At 40.8% G+C, this 18024-nt stretch overlaps 1 protein-coding gene across 1 annotated transcript in view; it reads right to left on the reverse strand.

Annotated features, from left to right (window-relative positions):
* rph3aa (rabphilin 3A homolog (mouse), a) overlaps positions 1 to 18024 on the reverse strand; it is a 59217-nt gene that overhangs the window by 2356 nt on the left and 38837 nt on the right. The window contains exons 6-15 of the mRNA XM_060909373.1: positions 16825 to 16968; positions 16545 to 16658; positions 16305 to 16384; positions 13284 to 13358; positions 11968 to 12077; positions 8521 to 8647; positions 8348 to 8404; positions 6287 to 6438; positions 5863 to 5944; positions 5574 to 5670 (exon numbers count right to left, since the gene is read on the reverse strand). Of these exons, the coding sequence (XP_060765356.1) occupies positions 5574 to 5670; positions 5863 to 5944; positions 6287 to 6438; positions 8348 to 8404; positions 8521 to 8647; positions 11968 to 12077; positions 13284 to 13358; positions 16305 to 16384; positions 16545 to 16658; positions 16825 to 16968 (1038 nt within the window). The remainder of the gene's footprint in view (positions 1 to 5573; positions 5671 to 5862; positions 5945 to 6286; positions 6439 to 8347; positions 8405 to 8520; positions 8648 to 11967; positions 12078 to 13283; positions 13359 to 16304; positions 16385 to 16544; positions 16659 to 16824; positions 16969 to 18024) is intronic.

Here is an 18024-nt window from a genome sequence, read left to right on the forward strand (position 1 = left end):
GCTTTGCACACTATTAGCACTGTCTTACCCAGCTTCATGAGGTCGTCACTTGGAATGCTTTTCAATTAACAAGTTAATTAGTGCAATTTCTTGCCTTGTTAATGCATCTGCGATCAAACAGTAAGCAATATAAATACAGTAAATAGTCCTATTCCACAACCGTAGTAATCCACATTATGTCAAGAACCGCTCAGCTAAGTAAAGAGAAGTTGAGACATGAAGTGTCTTGTAATTAACTCATAAAAATAAAGACAGACCATTGAATTAGAAAGTGTGTCCAAACTTTTGACAAGTACCGCATGTTTTATCCATTTCCAGCTACTTAATGATGTTGTGGAACCTCCGTGAAACAAGTTAGTTCATGTTCTCACTTACATAAGCCTTACCGCATCTGTTTTCTTCTCCCTTTTAAAGTTAATAAAAACAAAAATGCAGCCTTTTGTCCTGAAGACTTTCCTGTGTGAGAAAATGTTATAGTTTTACCTCTAAAGTTAGTTATAGTTTTACCTCTGGCTGTAACAAAGCACTGACACCTTCCAAAAATGTGAACATCATCTCTCAGAAAACTACTACGCATTTTAATCCATTTGTGTAGGCCATAATTCGTTGTTCTAGAAATTATAATACATGAGAACCAGCCGGAATCAGAGTTATGATAGTTTTGAAATTGTCATTAGTTTTCCTTTTTATTAGGTCTTTCAGTTTAGTTTTAGTTAACTTCACAAGTGCATCAGTATTTTTAGTTTTATTCTATGGAACCGACTAGTTTTAGTTTAGCTTTTATTTAGTTTTATCGTTAGCTCTAGTTTTTCATGTATTGCACAGCAAGCATCTTCTTTGGAGTTTTATGGCAGCCTGCATTACTGCCACCTTCGGGAACTAATCCCTTACTGTCTCGAGGGGGAAAACGAAATGAAAACGAAGCTGATTTTACCTGCAATTCTATTTCATTTTAGTTCATTATAGGTTTTTATTTAGTTTTCAGGGTTTTTTGTTTGTAGGTAGCACAGTGGTGTAGTGGTTAGTACTGTCACCTCACAGCAAGAAGGCTCTGGGTTCGAGCCCAGTGGTCAACAGGGGCCTTTCTGTGTGGAGTTTGCATGTTCTCCCTGTGCCTCTGTGGGTTTCCTCCAGGTGCTCCGGTTTCCCCCACAGTCCAAAGACATGCAGGTTAGGCTAATTGGTGGCTCTAAATTGACCGTAGGTGTGAATGTGAGTGTGAATGATTGTTTTTGTCTGTGTGTCAGCTCTGCAATGACCTGGCGACTTGTCCAGGGTGTACCCTGCCTCTCACCCATAGTCAGCTGGGATGGGCTCTAGCTTGCCCGCGACCCTGCACAGAACAAGCAGTTACGGATAATGGATGGATGGATGTTTTTTTGTGTTTGTTTTAAACTGTTATTTTTATTTCAATTCACAAAATTATTTTTTCATCATCATCCATAGCCATTTTCCAGCTGTTGGTGCACCCATGTGTGAACATCATGACGCCATCCCTCCCGGTTTTCTGCTCTACCACAAGCCTGAGCCAAGGTCAACCCACTCCAGTCTCCCACGTCAACAAACCACACTGCAAAAAATTGAAAACTGAATTTGAGGAGAAAATTACTTAATACTAGTGAAACTATCTTGCTGCATGGACAGATATTTTTACTTGATAAGACAGCTTAGAATAAGTTGGTTGCAATCTAGAACTAGGTTTAATAATCTCAGAATTGGTGTCTTGTATTCTTCTAATAGGAAATTCTAGATCGTTTCAACTATTTTCAAGATATTTTCACTTGCCAAGATATTTTTTGCAGTGCAGCTCCTTTGCGATCATCCTCTAGATCTTTTGCCATCCACCTTGCCCTGGATTAATGTCCGTCATCTTCCCTGCTCTTATGTGATGATCAAAGAATTTCACTTTCCTGTGCTTCACACTTTTCAATCAACCTCTCTGGCTCTTTTCCCAGTACTTTAGCCATTTCATTCCACACATACTCATGGGTCTTTTTCTGTTTCCATTCCATTACGCATTTGGCTGTTTGCTTTTCTACAATGAAACCAACTCCTTGGATATGTTTCTTTTCATGACAACTGTACCAGATCTTGTGGCCATCCTCTGTTGTAGTCTCACCAATATCAGTCCACCTCATTTTAGAGATCTCATCTCATCTCATCTCATTATCTCTAGCCGCTTTATCCTTCTACAGGGTCGCAGGCAAGCTGGAGCCTATCCCAGCTGACTACGGGCGAAAGGTGGGGTACACCCTGGACAAGTCACCAGGTCATCACAGGGCTGACACATAGACACAGACAACCATTCACACTCACACCTACGGTCAATTTAGAGTCACCAGTTAACCTAACCTGCATGTCTTTGGACTGTGGGGGAAACCGGAGCACCCGGAGGAAACCCACGCGGACACGGGGAGAACATGCAAACTCCACACAGAAAGGCCCTTGCCGGCCCCGGGGCTCGAACCCAGGACCTTCTTGCTGTGAGGCGACAGCGCTAACCACTACACCACCGTGCCGCCCCATTTTAGAGATGCCAACAATATTCCAATCAATTCCTGAAAGCTCATTTGCAAGAATTTCAACTCTTTCCATTCCTTGAAAACTTCGAACATTCCAGGTGCCAACATGTAATTTGTTTCTAGCAAGTTTGAGTTGCTCAGTGGTAGCATATTTATCACTGCCCACCCCATGAGCATTAGTTTACGGCATAGTTGTTTTTATCCTGGGCCCTGACTGATCCAGTATGAGAATAAAAGTTTGATGTCATTTCATGGGCGTTTCAGTGGATGAGTAATCCTGGTGGTGTCCATCTCCTCTCCAGGATATGGGTGACCATTGACTCTCTCGGGAGCTCATCTGCCCTTTGACAGGTTTTGTTTTTCATCCTGCTGGGTGCCCACACACCCTCCTCACCTGGTGACACCAAGTGGGGGAACTGGTTTAGTCGCCAACGTCCCAACCATGAACAGGTAGTACCGGATTACACGGTTACCAGTAGCAGGTTGAAAACCTGACCTGATACTGGTTTTTTTTGTTTGTTTGTTTTCACTGCTACTCTTAATTTTAGGTTTTCGTTACTTATATTACCCCAAGCTGGAACTACTGTCAGAGCTGCTGTTGTATCAAATAAAAATTAACCAAAACCTTCTGACCAATCAGAATTGAGCATTCAAGCAGGCCGTGATATAAAATGGAATAACTATCCAATCAGAATTTCCTTTGACAGATTTGGGAATTGGTGAAAACTGCGTTTGGGCTGATGCTGTGCCATCAATTCCAAAGTGCTGTCACCTCCAATCAACTCCAACAATGAACAGCTCCAATGAACTCCAACAATCAACTCCAATGTGCCATCAACTCCAGTGTTTTAAAGAGCTGAAGATGAACGAATCACGGAGAAACTTTTGAAATATTTTGCAATAGTAAATAGACTGGGAAGCAGGTAGATAGCTTCAGTTAGTCATTACCAAGAAAGGGATTAACTGGTAATCTGTCTGCAAACCCGCATAACAATCAGTCACATTCAGAGAAGGCTTGTGTTTGGACCGTTATTACAGGGCCTTGCAAAAGTATTCATCCCCCTTGGTGTTTTGTCGCATTACAAGCTGGTATTAAAATGGATTTTTGGAGGGTTAACACCATTGATTTACACAACATGCCTACCACTTTAAAGGTGCACATTGTTGTTTTATTGTGACACAAACAATAATTGAGATGACAAAACAGAAATCTGGAGTGTGCATAGGTATTCACCCCCTTTCGTATGAAACCCCTACATAAGAGCTGGTCCCACCAATTCACTTCATAAATCACATAATTAGTTGATTAAGATCCACCTGTGTGCAATCAAAGTGTCACATGATCTGTCACATGATGTCTGTATAAATCAACCTGTTCTGGAAGGACCCTGACTCTGCAACACTACTAAGCAAGGAACATGAAAACCAAGGAGCCTCCAAACAGGTCAGAGACAAAGTTGTGGAGAAGTATAGATCAGGGTTGGGTCATAAAAAATATCCCAAACTTTGAATATCCCAGGGAGCACCATTAAATCCATTATAGCAAAATGGAAAGAATATGACACCACTACAAACCTGACAAGAGAAGGCCGCCCACCAAAACTCACAGACCGGGCAAGGAGGGTGTTAATCAGAGATGCAACAAAGACCCCAAAGATAACACTGAAGGAGCTGCAAAGATCCACAGTGGAGATGGGATTATCTGTCCATAGGACCACTTTAAGCCATACACTCCACGGAGTGGGACTTTATGGAAGAGTGGCCAGAAAAAAGTAATTGCTTAAAAAAATTATATTTGGAGTTTGCCTAACAGCATGTGGCAGACTCCCCAAACACATGGAAGAAGATTCTCTGGTCAAATGAGAAAAAATTGAACTTTTTGGCCATCATGGGAAATGCCATGTGTGGCGCAAACCCAACACCCTGAGAACACCATTCCTACAATGAAGCATGGTGGTGGCAGCATCATGCTGTGGGGATGTTTTTCATCTGCAGGGACAGGAAAGCTGGTCAGGACTGAAGGAAAGATGGATGGCACTAAATACAGGGCAATTCTGGAGGAAAACCTGTTTGAGTCGGCCAGAGGTTTGAGACTGGGACGAAGGTTCACGGTCTAGCAGGAAAAGGACCCTAAACATACTGCTAAAGCTACACTGGAGTGGTTTAATGGGAAACATTTAAATGTCTTGGAATGGCCTAATCAAGGCCCAGACCTCAATCCAATTGAGAATCTGTGGCATAACTTGAAGATTGCTGTACACCAACGCAACCCATCTAACTTGAAGGAGTTGGAGCAGTTTTGCCTTGAGGAATGGGCAAAAATCCCAGTGAATAGATGTGCTCAGCTAACAGAGACATACCCCAAGAGACTTGCAGCTGTCATTTGCAGCAAAAGGTGCCTCTATAAAGTATTGACTGTGGGGGGGTGAATATCTATGCACACTCCAGATTTCTGTTTTTCCATCTTAATTATTTTGTGTCACAATAAAAAAAAATGTGCACTTTTAAAGTGGTAGGCATGTTGTGTTAACCCCCCCCAAATCCATTTTAATTCCAGCTTGTAATGCAACAAAACAGGACAAACACCAAGGGGGATGAATACTTTTGCAAGGCACTGTACATTATAGCTTGAAACACTAGGCAGTGGAATGAAATCTGATAAAGCTTGAAAACATGGCATTTCAGGGTGTCCTGAAAGAGTCTATTGCGACAGAAATCCAGTAGTTCATTCTTTAAAAGCAAATCCACACATTCAGTAAAAAAAACAAACAAGTGATGTAAAAACAGTGTACCGAAGATTTCTCATTTTACCACAGTGTAATGTGAAGGGTGCAGGTTGCCTGTTACATTTTTACGACATAATGATTGCATTTTTAATGTGACATGAACTTCTTTCCATATTCATCAAGGTCATGGCCTTTATCATCATGACTTTGGCCTGTGGAATATTGCATGCATATTCCAGTACATCTCATTTTCCAGGAGTTTGAGTGTACAACAGAAAAAATATATATATATTATTATTATTATCATTTTTTTAGGTCACTATACCTATGAAATCATTGGCTTTTCCCATGTCATAGTCCCAGACGGTGATATCCAATGTCTTCTTTGCTAGTTCACTGTGTTTGATCTCATAGCTGAATTCCTGCAATGACAAAAAAAAAACTGTCTATGACACGTGTCAGTGGCAGAACCCATTACATGTGATGTGAACAGAATAAAGCACTTTCTTTATTTTAAACTGACAGAGCTCATAAATGTTCTCTCAAGGTGTCATGTCAATGGTGCTTATTAATAAAACACAAGGGTATTAGCGAGACAGATGGAGAGAGCAAACCTCATTAAATTCAGGGTTGAGGGTCTTCTTCTTGATCTGCGTTTTATTCTTCGCTTTCTTCCCCATGTCAGGTTTCAGGGAACTACATAGCAGCATGAAGACAATAAACATGACAATGTGCAGTTTCATTATGAGCTAGCCTAATTAACTTTTTTTAAAAATAATCAATCAAATAAGTGCTAACGTGCTTAACAATGAATGTCATTTAGCATGACCTCATTTGCATAGAGAGAGATAGTGGCAAGGTTTTATCCCTTTGGAAATGAGGATTTTGGTTGAACTCGTGTTGCCTAATTGGATAATGTATATGTTTTTGTCTATCGCACCTTGTGAAAGTCTCCATGATGAGAACAAGATAGGAGTTTGATATGGATGCTTTAAAGGCTGAAGGTGTTTATGATGTTGTAGCTTTTTTAATACCCACATCTTGACATAAGGGTCAGAGTAGCCATTGGCGTCCATGGGAGCCAGATGAGCACAGCGGATAATACCCACAATGAGTTGACTCTGCTGGCTGTTGTAGGTGAGAGACACCAGAATACGTCCTCTCTCCTCTGCATCGTCACCTTCATTTATCTACAGACGCAACCCAGCAGACCAGACAAGTAATAATAATGGTCAAATAATGTACGTTAACATATGGATCCTTTAACAAAAGGTCAATCATTTGAATTTCCCTTTCTGAATGTTCTTTATACTGAATATGGTCTATTATACAGCAGTCAGTCAGCAGTTGGTCCACTAATACACTGCAAGCCCACTATACCAAACTCCTTGGGGGACGTCCAAATATACCGGAAAGTAAAATGGACCCACTTGTCACACCAAACACTGACGTTATATACAAATTTTTCAGCACATTTTTCTTATCACAAATTTCTCCTTGCAAGTCACTATCGCAGTTCATTGACGGAGTTAAAGGATCACGAACGGAGGCGATAATTTCTTCATCTGTTATGGAAACGATGGAGGTTACCAGTGTATCGTTGTCACTGTCCACCCACTGACTCGCTATGTTTTCTAAATCTTCACCACTCAGCTCATTCATTTGTTGCAGAACACTGATGATGTAACTTATGTCATGCCGTGGCATGGGGGGGGTATAAAAACGTCACAGGTGCGCTTTAACTAGGCGTTAAGTTCAGCAGTATCATCAGTCATTTCGTCCTTTTATCAATCCTTTGATCACCGTTCTCGATAATTGTTCATGATCGACACTTTAGTGAGGCTCGTTAAGCCTTTGTTTTATGGCATTAACACATATTGTTAACTTGACTGCGGACTTGATTACTTATTGTTTATCTCTGGTGGGAAGAGGGACGCTTGGCTCAGTGCAGTGTGTCATGTAAGAAGGCGAATGATGGATGCAATTGCAGGAAGTGTGTTTATTTACAAACAGGCAGGCAAACAGTTCAAAAATGTAAGACAAAGGCAGGGTCGTGAAACAGACAATGGTCACGCGCAGCACAAACAGAATAGCGGAGGCAAAGATGAAAGGCAGAGTCCAAATACACAAAACAAAGTCAAAACCAGAAAGACAACACGCAGATACAAAGCTTGGTAATGTGAGACGCTTGGTAGAACGTGTATACTTCGCTAGGTCTGTGTGTTTAGAGAGACCTTATAAGCGCGTGCTGTGATCGCGCTCTAATCTGGAACAGGTGCAAAGTAATTAGTCCTAATGGTGCTGTATGCTCTGAGTGCCAGTGTGCATGGACATGACAGTGATTTTTTTTTTTTTTTAAGACTCTGACTCCGTCACTAAAGGCAGGGGACACAAACTTAGTCTGTTGCATGCGAATGTTCGTAGTAAAAAAGAGTTGGTTACGTATAGCAGGGTTGCAGTGTAATAATGATTGATTGGTTTGATTTCTTCCAAGAGTCCTTATATTTCCTATAATAAACTCTGAGATGCTTCACTGTCTGCATCACTCCGCGCATCCGTGTTGGCCATGTAAAATTCCACTTCCTATTTTGAAATTGTTCAAAGAGTTAGTGATGTCATCGGCAGACATCGCAAGTGATTACTTTTCAGGAATATAACTTTTGACTTCAAATATGAAAGCTCGTCAGATGAAAATGAAAACGAAGAAGAGACGGCAATTTTACTGGAAAGACCTTTAATGGGAATGTACACATCATCATGAGTAGCCAGTTGGCCAATGGGCTATAAAGTGAGCGTAGCTTCTTTGGGATCTATTTGCACTAGCAAAGCAAAAACTAACAGAACACTTGGCCATATTGTGTCTGAAATGTCACTTATTCTATATTAAAGTTTTGTTCATAGAACTGTTGTATAAAAGTAATGTCCCACTTGCAATCATGTGGTTATCTTGAATATCAGCACGGCTGTGATTACCTAAACCTGTGGTAATGTTCAGTATAACTGCACTCTTGCTTCTGTGATATTGCTTTAAAAACTCATATATCTGTTCATTGCCATTATAACTTCCTTTTATATCTTTTTTTATTATGATTTAGTTACCTCCTCCTCATACAATGCCATACCACGTACTGTACCTCCAGCAGCTGTTCGCTTCACCTACATGTTAGAAGACCAAAAGATAAAACAGACTGAAATCCAAGAACACACACACATCTCACAAGAATATCTGTAATCTAATAACTTTCATTCATTCAGTCAGTGATGCAGCTTACCGGAATAACTCTCTCCAAACACACACTGAAGTTCTTCTTCTGGTTCACTTTGAGCTTCTTCAGGACCACACGGGTTTCCCCAATGAACTCGTTATGTCCAAACTTGTCTTCATCGCTCACAGAAAGTCTGACAGGGAACAACGCGGATGCTGACCCTTAACAATCTTAGAAATGCCATGCCTTTAATTAAGTGGTGAACTCTCTGACAAATCCATAAGTGTTCTCATCCTTGTATTTGCAGGTTAAATGGTAGCAATGAACTGAAACCAGATTGTCTCTGAATAATGAGCATTCGAATGTTAGTCAGTACAGTTTGTTCAGCACTCAATAAAGAAACTGATCTCTCTAAACATCAGTTTTAGCGCCATTTCCAAACTGAGAACGACCTTAACTCTTGCCTTACATTTACAGATTAAATTCTGCAAACTAAAAATTGTGTTCTGATGGATACAGGTCATTTCGTCCAGTGACCATTTCATCCAGTAGTTAAGACATTTCGTCCAGTGTCTTTTCATCCAATAGTTAAGACATTTCGTCCAGTGTCTTTTCATCCAATAGTTAAGACATTTCGTCCAGTGTCTTTTCATCCAATAGTTAAGACATTTCATCCAATGACCATTTCGTCCAGTGTCTTTTCATCCAATAGTTAAGACATTTCATCCAATGACCATTTCGTCCAGTGTCTTTTCATCCAATAGTTAAGACATTTCGTCCAATGACCATTTCGTCCAATAGTTAAGACATTTCATCCAGTAGTTAAGACATTTCATCCAATGACCATTTCGTCCAGTGTCTTTTCATCCAATAGTTAAGACATTTTGTCCAATGACTATTTTGTCCAATAGTTAAGACATTTTGTCCAGTGTCTTTTCATCCAATAGTTAAGACATTTTGTCCAATGACCATTTCGTCCAATAGTTAAGACATTTCATCCAGTGTCTTTTCATCCAATAGTTAAGACATTTTGTCCAATGACCATTTCATCCAATAGTTAAGACATTTCGTCCAGTGTCTTTTCATCCAATAGTTAAGACATTTCGTCCAATGACCATTTCGTCCAGTGTCTTTTCATCCAATAGTTAAGACATTTCGTCCAATGACCATTTCGTCCAATAGTTAAGACATTTCATCCAGTAGTTAAAACATTTCATCCAATGACCATTTCGTCCAGTGTCTTTTCATCCAGTAGTTAAGACATTTTGTCCAATGACCTTTTCGTCCAATAATTAAGACATTTCGTCCAGTGTCTTTTCATCCAATAGTTAAGACATTTTGTCCAATGACCATTTCGTCCAATAATTAAGACATTTCGTCCAGTGTCTTTTCATCCAATAGTTAAGACATTTCGTCCAATGACCATTTCGTCCAGTGTCTTTTCATCCAATAGTTAAGACATTTCGTCCAATGACCATTTCGTCCAATAGTTAAGACATTTCATCCAGTAGTTAAAACATTTCATCCAATGACCATTTTGTCCAGTGTCTTTTCATCCAATAGTTAAGACATTTTGTCCAATGACCATTTCGTCCAATAGTTAAGACATTTAGTCCAATAACCATTTCCTCCAATGCCTTTTTGTCCAATAGTTAAGACATTTCATCCAGTGAGGGCGGCACGGTGGTGTAGTGGTTAGCGCTGTCGCCTCACAGCAAGAAGGTCCTGGGTTCGAGCCCCGTGGCCGGCGAGGACCTTTCTGTGCGGAGTTTGCATGTTCTCCCCGTGTCCGCGGGGGTTTCCTCCGGGTGCTCCGGTTTCCCCCACAGTCCAAAGACATGCAGGTTAGGTTAACTGGTGACTCTAAATTGACCGTAGGTGTGAATGTGAGTGTGAATGGTTGTCTGTGTCTATGTGTCAGCCCTGTGATGACCTGGCGACTTGTCCAGGGTGTACCCCGCCTTTCGCCCGTAGTCAGCTGGGATAGGCTCCAGCTTGCCTGCGACCCTGTAGAAGGATAAAGCGGCTAGAGATAATGAGATGAGATGAGATTTCATCCAGTGACCATTTCATCCAATGTCTTTTCATCCAATAGTTAAGACATTTCATCCAAAGCCTTTTATATACACACACTATCAATTATTTTATATTTCAGGTATTTGTTTATTTGAAAAAGGGAGGAATTCTCAATGGAATTTGACCGAAGCAAAACACATTTTTGCAGCATGTAGTTTAACCACCTACCACTCACCAAATGTGAGTTGTCAAAACTAATGGTGAGTGAAGATTGCCTAGACTTGCCTTTCTCGGCGACTGTGGCCAAAACAATGGGTTCCTACCTAGTATTCATGTAAAATCCAAGAAATATTTGACAAAAACTCCTTCCTCGTGCATGTAGGGGGCTGCCATTGCAAAATGAAAACGAAACCGGAAATGATGGGAATCAGCGAGTGTCAACTTTGAGCGCATTCGGCTAGGGCCGCTTGTGGAGAGAGATCATTTTTATTAGACCAAATTACATAGAAAATCTATACTCGCACTTGCCAGATATCCTTTTTTGGGGCCCCAACTATTATGAGGGTGTCAGTCCTGTGTGCTTTACCGCGCACACCTGAAGGAGTCTCGGGTGCGCTCCAGACTGCGCGCGTGCTGAGCAGACTCTCACACGCGCGCTGTTAATGAGGCTCACCTGCACATGATCAAGAGGCATCAGCGTGCAAAATGTTTTATTTCCAAAATGTTACGTTTTGTTTATATCTTGATCTTGTCACACATATCGTCACCACAGTATAAAATAATTGATAGCGCGTATGAAAAAGGCTTTGGATGAAATGTCTCTACTATTGAACGAAATGGCATTGGACGACGTGTCCTGATCCCGTTATGGTAACCTGAGCTGTGGAATATGCATTCTTTTGGGAAGTGATTATCACAGATGAGAAGTAAGATGGCATCCTGAACCACTTCAATCTCAGATCTGATCAGTTGGCGTCTATTCACCATCCCTGAGAAATTGCATAAACATTATCCTTCAAGACCTGGGTCTTTATGTATTCAATGGAAAAGGGCTTGTGAAGAAATCAACCACATAACTAATATTCCTATATCTAATACTGCACTACTCTTCACTTTTAAATCCTTACTGCATTTATCGACAATATAACTTTCTAGCCTTGTGATAATTAATTGTATTTGGATTAGCTGATAATGCACAGATATTACCGCCCAGTTTAACTCAATGGTATAAATCTGTACATAATGCAGCACTTCTTTAAAGACTGACCTATTTGGAGAATAATGAGAACAAACCATTTGAAGTCCTTGACATAATTCCGAATTAAACAAGTGACGCTCTCTTTTCTGATTTGCTTATTATATCTGCTCATGGCCTTTGCATTTTGATTAAACAGCATTAATGATGATATTATGCTGCTCTCTTTCTTAAACAATTAACCTTGACTTTTACATTTGGTATAGAACAAAGCCCTAAATATAACACAATTATCACATTACCTGAGGGTTTTTCTCTGCATGTCCTCATTGGTGATGCCGTGATAGACCAGTGTCTCATTCCAAACTGGATTCAACGTGTTGCGCAGAGTCTTTGTGCGTAGCTTGCTAGACTAAGCAAAAAGAGAAACTTTTCATGTTTACTTTTACACCGATCAGCCATAACGTTATGACCACTGACAGGTGAAGAGAATGATATTGATTATCTCATTACAGTGGCCCCTGCCAAGGGGTGGGATAGATTAGACAGCAAGATAAAAGTCAGTTCTTGGAAGTTGATGTGTTGGAAGCAGGAAATATGGGCAAGTGTTTTGCAAACTCCTGAAAAAGTTCATGCTGACACCTTTGTTTTAGCCAGCATTAACTTTTTCAGCAGTTTGTGCTACAGTAGCTCTTCTGTAGGATTGGACCATATGGGCTAGCCTTCATGTCCCATGTAAATCAATGAGCCTTTGATACCTATGACCCTGTTGCCGGTTCGCTGGTTGTCCTTTGGATTCTTGGACCACTTTTGGTAGGTACTAACCATTGCATATTGAGAACACCCCACAAGATGTGCCATTTTGGAGATGCTCAGACCCAGTCATCTAGCCATCACAATTTGGCCCTTGTCAAAGTCACTCAGATCCTTACGCTTGCCGAGTTTTCCTGCTTCCAACACATCAGCTTCAAGAACTGACTCTTCTCTTGCTGCCTAATATATCCCACCCCTTGACAGGTGCCATTGTAATGAGATAATCGATATTATTCACTTCACCTGTCGGAGGTCATAATGTTATAGCTGATTGGTGTATATAAACAAATTAGCATATTGTAATTGTCAGGATATTTACAATTTGGGGCGGGGGGGTTGGCTTCTTGAATATGTAGTTCTGAATGCACCCAATATAACATCCCATTGTAGACGAGAGAGCTTTTGGAATTTGTGAACGCAACCATTGGACTGTCCCAATATAATCAGACATTACTTAAACCATACGAGAGCCCTTAGTATTCAAACACTATTTGTCCTAAATATAACTGCTTTTTGGACCAATGTCAAATAACATGCTGAAAAAAACTCTCCAGAAAGCAAAAGATTAACTACACACACGAGATCAGCGTCTAAATAAACATATAGTTCCCATTACTAGAAGATTCTTAACTTGCAGAGTACACAGTCAAGCCAAATTGATTCATTTTTAATAGATTTAGCAACACAGGATACAAATAGAGGGGAAAATGTATTTTCTTCGAAGTATGTATACCTTTAACATATTTACTGATGGCACCGATTGCTGAAGCATCATCTTATCAGTCCTACACGTCTAAATATTTACCTTGCTGGCACCAGGAAGCAAATGCAGTTTGACATATGGATCAGCAAGGCCATTCGAGTCCATTGGCTTGAGGCCCTTAACCAAGGAGATAATAATAAACAGTTTCAAAAGCTATGTGTATATATACAGTGGGGTCTGAAAGTCTGAGTGCACAGACTTTTGTGAAAATGCTTCTATTTTGCATTATTTCTCAGTTAAAATAGATTTTTTTTTCTGTTACTGACAGCAATTTGAGTGAAATGAAGAATCTTGGGATTGTTTACATTAATGTCAGACTTTCTTAATATTCGGTTCGTCCCCTTTTTTGCTTTAATGACTGTGCACTGGAGCTGGCATGGACTCCACAAATTTGTACAAAAACTTACGATCTATTTTAAATCAAATCCATCGGACCACCGTCTGAACGCATGCTTCGATAGGCGAGATTAGATACGAGGAAAATCTAACCTTTTGTTCAAAGCATCAGGATCACAAATTTGCTGACATTTAAATCGGAGCCTAGAAATAATGCAGAATCTTGAATACAACCCCGATTCCAAAAAAGTTGGGACAAAGTACAAATTGTAAATAAAAACGGAATGCAATAATTTACAAATCTCAAAAACTGATATTGTATTCACAATAGAACATAGACAACATATCAAATGTCGAAAGTGAGACATTTTGAAATTTCATGCCAAATATTGGCTCATTTGAAATTTCATGACAGCAACACATCTCAAAAAAGTTGGGACAGGGGCAATAAGAGGCTGGAAAAGTTAAAGGTACAAAAAAGGAACAGCTGGAGGACCAAATTGCAACTCATTAGGTCAATTGGCAATAGGTCATTAACATGACTGGGTATAAAAAGAGCATCTTGGAGTGGCAGCGGCTCTCAGAAGTAAAGATGGGAAGAGGATCACCAATCCCCCTAATTCTGCGCCGACAAATAGTGGAGCAATATCAGAAAGGAGTTCGACAGTGTCAAATTGCAAAGAGTTTGAACATATCATCAACTACAGTGCATAATATCATCAAAAGATTCAGAGAATCTGGAAGAATCTCTGTGCGTAAGGGTCAAGGCCTGAAAACCATACTGGGTGCCCATGATCATCTAGTCTGGCTAACGCGACAAAGCTCTATGAGCTATTGGTCTGGCCAAGATATTAAGCCCAACCGTTCCCCAGAGCCCGTGGTTGACCCGCCTCCCTGAAATGCCTCAGTTTGCTACTGGTCAAAGCCAGAAAAGGCTGTGACGAAGCTTAAACCAATCACATCACTCTTTCCTCTGACGTATGCGACGCGACGGGGCTAACTGGTAGATTAAACTCTTACCGAAGCCGGTCGGGAGCAAGGCGAAAACGTCCTTCCTTTCAATAAATATCTCCAGGGCTGCTCTTTGCTCCGTTTTCAATGAGAACTTCCCGTTGAATGCTTTCAATACAGCATCTATGCGTAATAGATGCGGAAGCGTGAATGAAGCGCTTCCGGCATAGATTCTGTAAACAATCTATGGCTTCCGGTCGCAGTTCTACTACGTCAGTGCCTTGAACACGCCTCTACCCAGGGCCGTTGGAGATGCTCAAAGTTGATTGGTTCCCGATTTTTCGGGAGCTTGGAAGAGCTGTAGATAGCTTGCCTGGCCAGACTAAGCTCGCAACAGGCCCTCGTGTTGCGTCACGCTTAGGATGGGCGGGCCAAGGCTAATGATCTTCGGGCCCTAAGACGGCACTGCATCACATACAGGCATGCTTCTGTATTGAAAATCACAAAATGGGCTCAGGAATATTTCCAGAGAACATTATCTGTGAACACAATTCACCGTGCCACCCGCCGTTGCCAGCTAAAACTCTATAGTTCAAAGAAGAAGCCGTATCTAAACATGATCCAGAAGCACAGACGTCTTCTCTGGGCCAAGGCTCATTTAAAATGGACTGTGGCAAAGTGGAAAACTGTTCTGTGGTCAGACGAATCAAAATTTGGAGTTCTTTATGGAAATCAGGGACGCCGTGTCATTCAGACTAAAGAGGAGAAGGACGACCCAAGTTGTTATCAGCGCTCAGTTCAGAAGCCTGCATCTCTGATGGTATGGGGTTGCATTAGTGCGTGTGGCATGGGCAGCTTACACATGTGGAAAGACACCATCAATGCTGAAAGGTATATCCAGGTTCTAGAGCAACATATGCTCCCATCCAGACGACGTCTCTTTCAGGGAAGACCTTGCATTTTCCAACATGACAATGCCAAACCACATACTGCATCAATTACAGCATCATGGCTGCGTAGAAGAAGGGTCCGGGTACTGAACTGGCCAGCCTGCAGTCCACATCTTTCACCCATAGAAAACATTTGGCGCATCATAAAACGGAAGATACGACAAAAAAGACCTAAGACAGTTGAGCAACTAGAATCCTACATTAGACAAGAATAGGTTAACATTCCTATCCCTAAACTTGAGCAACTTGTCTCCTCAGTCCCCAGACGTTTACAGACTGTTGTAAAGAGAAAAGGGGATGTCTCACAGTGGTAAACATGGCCTTGTCCCAACTTTTTTGAGATGTGTTGTTGTCATGAAATTTAAAATCACCTAATTTTTCTCTTTAAATGATACATTTTCTCAGTTTAAACATTTGATAAGTCATCTACGTTCTATTCTGAATAAAATATGGAATTTTGAACCTTCCACATCATTGCATTCCGTTTTTATTTACAATTTGTACTTTGTCCCAACTTTTTTGGAATCGGGGTTGTATTAAATATACAAGGCGGTGAACATTTACTTTCTTGATTTGAAATATTTCAGCATTCTAAAATATTCTGTTTATTTCAAAGTTTAAATGGAATTAAAAGAAAAAGAGAAAAATCCCAGATTTTCAGTGTGGTCTCAGACTTTTGGACCCCACCATGTGTGTGTGTCTGTGAGTGAGTGAGTGAGTGAGTGAGTGAGATCAAAAACTTTGTTTTGTCTCGCATGGAAATGGACCTTAAAAGAGCTTCTTACATAATGCGATTTTGTCCTGCTCACAGATGGAAACACGATACCTTGGCTCTGATGATATTGCAGTGCAGAGTGTTGTTTCCCTCCTCATAGAGCAGACTAAACTCCAACATCCCCAGTGTGGCTGAGAGAAGGCAAAAAATAGCAGCAAGAGGAAATTGAACCTGAAAACAAATTCCAAACTACAAACTAAAGCTACTGGCCTGCAACCAAGATGGAAGAGAATCACTAGAGAGTTGCATGGTAAAGAGCTGAATCGTGAGCGAGGTGTATTAGAGTCTTACTGGCATCATCAGAGTCGTAGTCGTCTACCTCCTCAGCTGTGGCAGGAGTGTGGGTGCTGTTTGCAACAGGAGGCTGCATAGTCGGTATTGTCCTACTCTCCATCTGAGGGAATCCTTTCTCAAGGACAGTTATCAAAACACATTGTGTGAGCTGTGACCTCACCGTCATTCAGTTTTACTCCGAAACAGAACACTGACTAGATAAAGCATCGAGAAGGCTTTATCAAGGTTCTTCTAAGAATGACAATTACTGTTAACTTTCAGCTTATTTATTTATTACCTTTTTGCATTAGTGGGCTCTTGACAGATTCTTCTTTTTTCCATGCTGTCAGATTAGACTGTCTCTCTGCACCCGACAGAGTTTGAGTCTGAATGATCTGAGCACTGACGGGCAGCACTTCTTGCTCAGGAAGCTTCATTTCTTCTGAGTTGGAGCAATCAGGACAGTGATATTACAATTTTCCGGTTCTGATACACTTTTACATGTTTCAGACAGAATATTAAATCTAATTGCAATTTACAGATTGACTTAGAACCTGCTACTTTCTGATAATAATCTGTGCACTGGCTAAATTCTGGGGAACATTGTACAGTAATAACAGGATAAATGTACTTATTTTGCTTGTTACTTCGCAGAACACATTCACACTTCTGTGTACAGTGCCTTGCAAAAGTATTCATCCCCCTTGGTGTCTGTCCTGTTTTGTCGCATTACAAGCTGGAATTAAAATGGACTTTTGGAGGGTTCGCACCATTTGATTTACACAACATGCCTACCACTGTAAAGGTGCAAATTGTCATTTTAATGTGATGCAAACAATAATTAAGATGAAAAAACAGAAATCTGGAGTGTGCATAGGTATTCACCCCCTTTCGTATGAAACCCCTAAATAAGAGCTGGTCCAACCAATTCACTTCATAAGTCACACAATTAGTTGATTAAGATCCACCTGTGTGCAAAGTGTCACATGATCTGTCACATGATGTCTGTATAAATCAGCCTGTTCTGAAAGGACCCTGACTCTGCAACACTACTAAGCAAGCAACATGAAAACCAAGGAGCACTCCAAACAGGTCAGAGACAAAGTTGTGAAGTATAGATCAGGGTTGGGTCATAAAAAATCTCCCAAACTTTGAATATTCCAGGGAGCACCATTAAATCCATAATAGCAAAATGGAAAGAATATGGCACTACTACAAACCTGACAAGAGAAGGCCGCCCACCAAAACTCACAGACCGGGCAAGGAGGGCATTAATCAGAGATGCAACAAAGACACCAAAGATAACACTGAAGGAGCTGCAAAGATCCACAGCGGAGATGGGAGTATCTGTCCATAGAACCACTTTAAGCCATACACTCCACAGAGCGGGGCTTTATGGAAGAGTGGTCAGAAAAAAAGTCATTGCTTAAAAAATCATGCTGGGAGTTTGCCCAACAGCATGTGGAAGAAGATTCTCTGGTCAAATGAAACTAAAATT

This window comes from Neoarius graeffei, chromosome 25, assembly GCF_027579695.1.
Source record: "Neoarius graeffei isolate fNeoGra1 chromosome 25, fNeoGra1.pri, whole genome shotgun sequence".
NCBI lineage: Eukaryota > Metazoa > Chordata > Actinopteri > Siluriformes > Ariidae > Neoarius > Neoarius graeffei.